The sequence below is a fragment of the Rattus norvegicus genome, chromosome 16, assembly GCF_036323735.1.
Source record: "Rattus norvegicus strain BN/NHsdMcwi chromosome 16, GRCr8, whole genome shotgun sequence".
Lineage (NCBI taxonomy): Eukaryota > Metazoa > Chordata > Mammalia > Rodentia > Muridae > Rattus > Rattus norvegicus.
This window is the reverse complement of record NC_086034.1, coordinates 58,733,744-58,742,628: the sequence shown is the minus strand read 5'-3', so window position 1 is coordinate 58,742,628 and position 8,885 is coordinate 58,733,744. Positions and strand designations below refer to the sequence as shown.

The 8,885-nt window shown below is 41.2% G+C and overlaps 1 protein-coding gene across 1 annotated transcript; it reads right to left on the bottom strand.

Moving 5' to 3' along the window:
• Positions 1-978: 978 nt before the first annotated feature.
• Positions 979-8,626, bottom strand: Fgf20 (fibroblast growth factor 20). The gene is made up of 3 exons (NM_023961.2): positions 8,037-8,626; positions 2,773-2,876; positions 979-1,816 (listed from the first exon to the last, which is right to left on the bottom strand). Exons 1-3 carry the CDS (start codon positions 8,320-8,322, stop codon positions 1,568-1,570), a joined length of 639 nt encoding a protein of 212 aa, NP_076451.1. The 5' UTR covers positions 8,323-8,626; the 3' UTR covers positions 979-1,567.
• Between the last annotated feature and the right edge of the window lie 259 nt (positions 8,627-8,885).

Sequence of the window (8,885 nt, the reverse complement as noted above, 5' to 3'; positions counted from 1 at the left end):
TCAACATTTTTGACTGCACCAATGAGGCGTGTGGGAGTTTAGATTTCTTGAAAGGAAGAACCTTCATTGCTTCTTTTATTTATACTTTTTGACCTGGTTAGCTCCTTCTTGTTGTTTTGAGTCCTCTAGACCTCATTAGAAAAGCTTTCTGTGGACCATGCACCCTCTGAGTTTGTTCTCTGTCTGTTTCTCTGTGTCTCTGTGTGTGTCTCTGTGTCTCTGCATCTCTCTATGTCCTCTCTCTCTCTCTCTCTCTCTCTCTCTCTCTCTCTCTCTCTTTCTCTCTCTCTCTCTCTCTCTCTCCAAATATTCTCTCTGACCTCGAGTGGAGCTCCAGGATGCAAGGATGACTTCCCCTTGGACATCTCACTCTTTGGTGCTCACCACAATGTCTACTATGTAGGAATCATTAATGTATATTTAATGTAGCCATGAGAAGAACACCAAACTCAGGTAGCTATGACTTTACCATTGTTAATGGAAGTTCTACATGGACTAATACTTTCTATGATCACATGTAAAGAAAGAAAACAGTTTTTTCTTTTCCCTATATGAAGCCAATAAAATAAATAAACATAAATCGGCTATATAATTTCATAACTTCAACATTTTGTGCTGTAAATACTAAAGAATTTTCCCTAGGGGACTTAGACTTCTCTCATTTTAAAATCGTCCTCTAGAAGTAGAACAGCTCTCACCTGAAAAATCCATGCTATCAAAAACATAAAATGAAAATGTTTAATTTCCTTTCAAACCTATAAGATTAACACAAATCAATAACACATTTTTCAAGGCCCAAAGTGACCCATGTTACATTTAGAAGGCAAGTGAATGCATAAAATTATAATCTATGCTGTACTTAATTTTTAAAAACAAACGAACATTTTATTCTGTGACTAATGTGTTATAATAATGAAGGCTTCTTTATAGCACAAGACCAACGTAATGCAATGGCACAAATAAAGGACATTTTGTTGTTCTTTTTGTTTGTTTTATTTTGTATAGTCTTCATATACCAGTAAAAATAAACTCTTTAATAAATAAATATATATAATAAATATTTGTAAATTGAAAAATGTATAAATAGGTCCATTCTTCTAAAAGAAAAGTTTCATCTCATTGTGGCATGTTTTGTGAATCAAAGTCATCCAATATTTTGATTTCTTTATGCATAATGTTATAACCTTTCTACAAGGTCCTTAGAATCTATGAGGCAGTAATTATGTCATCTCAATCCACTTCTTCAACATGAAGGATCTGTTTTTAAGGTAACTGTCCAAGTAAACATCATCCAGAGACATGAGGCATCCGTCAGCAGCAAGGTTCCCATTCTCCACAGATGAACTGACTTCAGCTTCAGTCAGCTGGTAAGACTGAGCCATTGTGTCTAAGGAACTACAGTCCATGTAAGGAGGATGATCTTGCTTTGCTTCACGTTAATTCCTTCTTCTCAATGTTCTTCCAAGTAGAGGGTCTCAGTGAAAAGCAGATTCTGTGATGTCCTGAATGTCTTCTTCAGTGTAACTTAACAGCAGGAAGTGTGTTTGTAAAACAGATGGCTCTAGGTTCATCCAGTGTACACCAGTAGGTCTTTGTATAACTCTGGGACTCTCTCTGGGTCCACTGGTCTGGGTAAAAAATGGGTAAACTTTTGGTGTCTTTTGGACCTGGCACCGTCCCTTGGAGTCCCGTCTTTGTTAAGTGCTACAAAATACCTGCGACCTGTGTCTCCGTGTTTGTATATGTTGGATGAATAGGTATTATACCAGTTCTCTTCAAATTGTTCCCTGAAGATGCATTCAGAAGTCAATTTCTCCTTTTAAAAAGTAAAGAAGAAGATATAGAATGTTAGAAATGCCTTCAAAACAAGTTCCTTACAAAACTCTCAACTCATTATCATTTCTTTGCTTATAGATATACTCTTGTCAGGTTCCATTATAATGTTTTGTTTTGATTTTGTTTGTATAGAATATGGAGTTTCCCCCTCTATACCACTTTATCCAGTCAATTAGTGCAAGGAGCTTTAAAACAAATTATCCAACTGTCAATTTTATTTTCAAGCATGCAATAAATATTTTGAGCGTTCCTGTGTTCTGCATCTTCACCATCCCAACACCATCACTAAACAGACTGTAGTTCACCTTATCCCATCACGAGCTAGACACCAGAAGCACACACAGCAAATCTCTGCTATCAAGTGGGGCGAGTCAAGTTCTTGCTACAATTTAAATTTCTAACTCAAGTTCATCACTTCAAATCCGGTATCATCTAATAAATATATTGTTCAATGATACGCCTCCCTGATTAGCTTCTGAGTATGCTACCATTAATATCAAGGAAATGAAGTAAAAGTCCAATGCTTTCTTAGTCATTCAATATTTTCTATTTCTTTCTCTGTCTCTCCCCCTCCCCCTCCTCATCCCCATGCCCATCCCCCTTTCCCTCTGTCTCTCTCTCCCCTCTCCCTCTCTCTCCCCCCCTCTCTGTTCATATGATTGATATATAGGAGAATTGGAAAGACTTGGGACAATGAACAGGAAGACCTGGTGCAACTGCTGCAATAACTGTTGGTTTAGAATTTAAAAAGTGATATTGACTGACTGAATACATTCTGACAGTCTGCTCAAATTTAGATTATTGGTTTCTACCTTTCACATACATACGCCAGCTACGTGTCATGATGCCTATCAGACATTATCAATAGAGATTTTAATTAAAATGGATAATCATATTTTCATGAATTATAATAATGATTAAAATGATAATACATACTGAGCCATAAAGCTCTCCTTTGCCATTCATGCCAAGGTACAGGCCGCTGTCCACACCTCTGATACTGACCAGCCCCACCGCCACACTGATGAATTCCAGGATACCTGAATTTATAAACAAAATAAAGATTCGGATTGGTTCATGAGCATATAACTACAGGATGGACAGAGATAAATATCAACACCTTTAAATATTCAACAAATAAATGGAAGCTCTCATCAGGACAAGTGAACGGGTAACAAAATTATTCCTGATCTTCTGTGACTCTCCCAGTTCATTGTAAGCATTTCCCATGAATTGTTCTGATTTTGCTCACAAGAATCAGCCCAACCTCTTATACTTCATGTGGGTCTAACATTATTTTAAAGCTTATAAAGGGCTTCTTCTTGGCTATAAAGATGGATCTGCAGCTAAGAGCATTTGCAGCTTGTGTTGATTAAGATTTTCTGTCAACAGGACACCAGCTAGAGTCATCTCAGAAGAGGGAAACTCAATGGAGACAACGCTATTAGGTTGGCTGGTGGGCAACAAGGATTCCTGGTGTGGCCCTGGGTATTTTAAGGAAGTGAATATAACACACCCTCAGAAGCCAGCCAGTAAACAGCACTCCTTCCTTCAGCTTCCTGAGCTCTTTCCTCAGTGATGATGATGACCTGGAAATTGCAAGATGAAATAAAGCCTTTCCTTCCCCGAGTTTCTTTTAGGTCATGTTTTATAACAGCAACAGAAAACCTTACTAACACATTGTTCTTGCAGAGAACTTAGGTTTTGTTCCCAGCACCCAAATGGCATAAAACCAGATACAGTTCCATTTCCTAAGAATCTGACGCCTTCTTCTGGCCTCTGTGGGCAGTGCAGCGCACTTGTTGCCCATGGAATATAGGCAGGAAAATCCCATACAAATAAAATAAAATTCTAAAAATAAAGAGCTAATAATCAATTTTTACCTCACCTTTAAAAATAATCTCTGATAATTAAAAGGGACGAGTTTTTTTATTCCCAAGCTAGATGGAAAGAAACTGGGGCTCAGGTTGACTAAAATGCCTAAAAGACATGATCTTTGTAGCCAATAAAAATGGTGCTTGAACTTAACATTTTCCGAGCCCTAGTCTAACGGTTCTACTCCACAACATGGTTTATTGAGGGGAGGACAATAGTTTCTAGACTTTGTAGGCTGCAAAATGTACTACATTCTGTGATCTATAAAAGTATGTTGTGCAGTTCAGAGAAGCAATGAAGCTTTGTAATTCATTATATATGATAGCCAAATACCAAGAGTTTGACATATAAATAGATTTTCCTATCCATAATATTCTGAAGTTATTTAGATTTACTAGGAGGTCAACTAATTTTGAAAGCTCTCGACTTGATACACTAGTAGACTTCAGTTTTCAAAGATACAATTTCTCTCTCCAGGAAACCTCTTTCTTCCCTGTACACACTAACCTTTGGACTAAATGATAACTTTTTTCTGGTTCTTTCCTTAGACTGCTGAACGAGTATCACCATCCATTCTGTACCTGGATCTGCCTTCCTTAATACTTCATGCCTTCACCCCTTCACCCTGCTCTAAGCTCTACAAATAGCATAAATGTGTACCAGTTACCCCTGACTCTTGCTCTTTAAGCCCTTTCTTGATTTATTGTACAAGTTCCTGTTTGAACTTGTGATACTCTCAAAGCCAAGAGAAAGTACAGAACCTGATGGTTTGCTGATATGGAAGGATCTATCCTACCCAGAGACTAATCCACTCATTGACCAACAAACATGCACACACAAACAAACAAAAGTGTAGCTTCTTATTAAGGCAGATGAGCTCTTTTGAAGCATGAAGATTTCAGACTAGTAAGAGTGATCAAGGGGATCTTACAGCACAATACCCTACTAAATAGCATGTAATGACCTGAAAGAGTTAGTATCCCTAATGGATGGGCTAAAGTGGGGAAGATAAGACGTAGCAGGGAGGGCTAGACTTCAGAGGGCACAAAAACTCTGACAGCTACAGACTGGGAGAGTGAAGGAGACTCGCAGACACTACCAAGCTTCTCAGTAAAAGATTCGTGTCAGGAACAAAAACCCGAAACATAATTGGCATAAATATATGTAAATGGAATCTCACCTGGGATATAATTATAAATGCGTAATTACTTTAAATTATATTGAGTATTCACTCAGATTAAAAAGGACGCATGCCTGACAAGCACCCAATGTTCCTACCCCAAGACACACTCCACCTACGCTTTTTAAATCCTGTCTTCAGATAACGCTGTCCAAAATATGTAATTACATAAGTAAAAATGATTACCCGTGTCTTTAGAATAATTATAGCCAATAGCTCTAACTTTTTAAACAACATATAAAACCATATACACAACCAGGCATAAATAATTTTCGCCATGGCTCATGGAACTGATGGGAGAAAGATTACGTGTGTGTGTGTGTGTGTGTGTGTGTGTGTGTGTGTGTGTGTGTGTGTGTAGTATGCGTTGTGCCCCTCCTAAGGATTTTAGCCACACTTTTAAATTCTGATCCTTTTTTCTCACCAGAGAAATAGTATACCACCTAGTAATTTGTAATCGTTTGATTCTTAAATGAGATTTGACAAGTCTTTCTTATTTATAATATGAGGTGGCAACACCTAAGCTAATTCTTTCCCAAAGAATAGACTCGAAGAACTTTCCTTAAGAGGTAATCACAGATTTTAGGTAGATTTTCTAATGCCCAGTGTCCCATAAAAAGGCTTGGAGGTCCTTTGTCTTTCTGGTATCGTTTTCAAAGCCGGCCTTTTCTTAAATCATAATAAACAGGTGAGTCAACCCACAATGCAACCACATCAGACAAATCTATGGAGAATAAAGGAAAAGGCTTTAAAGGAATATGTTTGATCTCGGGCTATGCTTTTTTTTTTTCTCAAGGAATGATTTTATGTTTACGTGTCAGGTAAAGTCTTCTGTCTATACTACCGTGCAGAGAAACTCTGCTAGAGAGATTCAGGTAGCTCAGTTAGGGTATTATTTTAGCCTCGCTGAGAACTCTCAGTTAATGTTCAATTGATACAGTTTTAAGTTTTTAAAAATCTGAGTTTTTGTTGGTTAAGTTCAAATTAGTATGGCATTATTTTAGTGGTAGCTAATATCTTAAATAGTCATCCTTGAGGATTTTTTTTCAAAATACTTTAATATTACAGAAGTGAGTTTTCTTTAAGGGGAGGAGGTATCATTCAATACTTAGTTACCAAGGCACTAGCAAAAAGAGAATGGAGAAGCCTGCAATGTTCACATACTAATAAGGGCTGTCTTCCTTTTTATGTAACGGTGAATATTTTGCTTCTCTATAGAGTCTCTCACTAAAACATGATGTAAGCCAACACAGAAGCAAAGTCATATTTTCCTAAACAATCATTCAACATATAGGCTTTACAGTGAGTGTATTAGTAAGAATACGCCACACCCATTCCTAAAGGATCAGATTTCAGTTCAGCTCACTTAATGTTACCACATCTTCTTCGAGATACCAATGTTACCAATCTCTTCCAATAGAATCTCTCTTCTAAGGAAACAGAATACACCTACTTTACAAGGGGCTTAAAGGAAGCATTTCCTTACTCTATTGGTATGTGGCAGAAAAGTCGGATGTTGCCTACAGCCTACATTTAACTTCGGGCTGCTTTGCCTGAAGGTGTTATCAAATTGGGGGAGGGAGGCTAATGTCACGAGTACAGTTACAGTCATTCTTAAAAGAAGAGAACTAGACCAGCTGGTGTTACACAAATTCTTTAGAATCGTAATGTCAGCCTCCTCCATTTAAAAAACACTTTCCAAAAGTGACCCCAGATTGGCCACTAGGTCATGGCAGTCGACTCATTGACAGTGGGAATTTGGAAGGGCTCAGTGGGAGCTGCAAACACGTGGGTTTTTTTTAAAAGTCGGTTTTCTAAGCCCTTAAGCGCTGCCAAATGACCACCACATGCTGCTCCTCCCATCTCAGGTTACAAATGCTTCTCGGGCAGAGATTTGCACTCCGACCGAGTTTTAATGAGCACTGCAAGGACACAAAGAAATGGGAATGTAAGAAGAGGAGAATGAGACAAGAGCCAGCCCCTCCGAAATGAGATGCTCCGGAAATGCCGCACTGAAAGGGAAAGATGTGTGTTGCGATTCCTCAGGGTGCTGACAAATAAAAGACACTATGTCTTTTTTTTTTTTTTTGAATAAAATGTCACCTTCAATGATATCACAGGTTACATAAGGAAAGTCCCTTGATTGTGTTAGCAGGTTAGTTGATGAAAAATGTAGCCACAGAGGAAGTATCCAGGGATATTAGGATCAGAAAGCACCTTTAGCAAACCATCTGATTTAACCTGTCTTGTCTGTTGTGCAGGCAAGAAAGCAAGACTCACACTGAGGGGGGCACTGGCTAGCAACCTGGCTGGCTGGAGTGTCTTTAAGAATAGATACGTTACTGATCTAATCTAGAGTCCCTTCATCCTATTAACCCCTTCTGCTGCCGGGCATTGCTGTTGTAGGTAGAAAAGATTCTCTGTGTTCCCAGCCATATCTTCTTTCGCTTCCCCCATTTCCTCTTACCTAAGGTCAATACCAAGATCTCTGCTTTCCAGTTTCGCAATTTCTAAAGGGAATCTTGGCCAGGTGGGCATGCTCAGTCCTTCTCCCGCCTCCCTCTCTCCATCTCCCTCACTCTCCACCCCCAACCAGCACAGAGAACTGCAGCAAGGCAGTCCTCTAAGTAGACACATGAAGATTCACAACCTGTTTAAGAACCATCCCTTCAGAGAGAGACACTGAGGGGCATGTTTTAAGAACTAGAATGCTTCCCGTTATTAATTTTCAAAACAGTAGGCACAGAACTGCAAGTGTGGAAGGAAGGGAAAACTGTACAGGGACCTCCTAAAATAATAAAATTGACTGAAGGAAGCAGTGCAGGTAAGGCGGGGGGGGGGGGGGGGGGACAAAACCTGGTTCCTAGCCCAAGACTTTGCGCCACAGGCAGTAGAGAAAACAGAGTACCTTTGTACCCAGGAGTGAGGAACCCACCCGCTCTTTCTCTCCCTGCACCAAGAGTTGCATTCCTGAACGGCAGGACAACTTTTCCATAAGCCCTGAGCCGGGAACCTAGTATCCAAGCTGTCTAAGGGCTTAGGTAGCACCCAGCTCCTGCTCTTTCCGTCCGGCCAGAGTGGAGGTGGGAGGCTAAAAGAAGAGGAGGGTTAGTTGAGAGCGCAGGGGCGGGATGCTTGTACCTACCGAAGAGGCTGTGATCCTGCCGGGTGCCCTGCACACTGCCGTCGGGCAGGATCTGCAGGTGGAAGCCGGTGCGGCAGTAGAGCTGCCGGCGGCGCAGGATGCCGTGCAGGTGCGCCAGCTCCACGGAACCCGGCCCGCCGCGGGCGCCCCGCTCCAACGCGCCCCGCCGCTCCCCTAGCAGCGGCGGTCGCTCCCCTGCAGGAGGCAGCAAGAAGTGCGACCCCACCTGCTGGCCCAAGCCCTCCAGGCCGCCCAAGAAGGCACCGACTTCGGTCAAGGGAGCCATGGAAGGGCCGGACAGGATGACTGAAATTCCAGAAAACAGGAGACCTCCCCCCAATAAAAAGTGTAACGAGGGTGGTGAGGCGAATGCAGAAAAATTAGAACCAAATAGGTACAAAAGAAGTTAAAGCTGGGTTACTCCTGTGAGGTCCCTGCAGGGACAGTGCACTGCACCGTCTTGGATGGATCTTCTCTCCTTGGGTAGGTGAAAGCTGGCTGCTGGCCTTGCAGAAACATCTAGAGCTGAGGCTGCTGATTTGGGGCTGGGGCTGGGGGCTGGGGCTCCAGCTCAGCAAACTGATCAGATCAGAGTCCTGTGTACATACACTCCCGGTATATATGCGGGTCCTCTTGACATATGCTAATCAAGTCCTTTCATGCGCGCCGGGGAGGTTGGTTTTGTTTGAAATCTTAAACCAGCCTCCTCTCTACACGTTTTGCTCGTCGGAAGTGGCTGAAGGGAGCACTTGGAAAACTCATTCCTGCACTTGGCCAAAGTCAGTCAGCTAGCAAATTCGGGGAGGCTCAGCCGACAGCCTGGTATATATATATATACTAGGTTGTCTC

Excerpts from the sequence above, each read along its gene's own strand:
- Fgf20 (NM_023961.2), bottom strand. The coding sequence starts at position 8,322 with ATGGCTCCCTTGACCGAAGTCGGTGCCTTCTTGGGCGGCCTGGAGGGC. Across the intron at positions 2,877-8,036 it reads GCAGGATCACAGCCTCTTCG|GTATCCTGGAATTCATCAGT; the intron begins GTAGGTACAAGC and ends TTATAAATTCAG. Across the intron at positions 1,817-2,772 it reads AAGGAGAGCTTTATGGCTCA|GAGAAATTGACTTCTGAATG; the intron begins GTATGTATTATC and ends ACTTTTTAAAAG.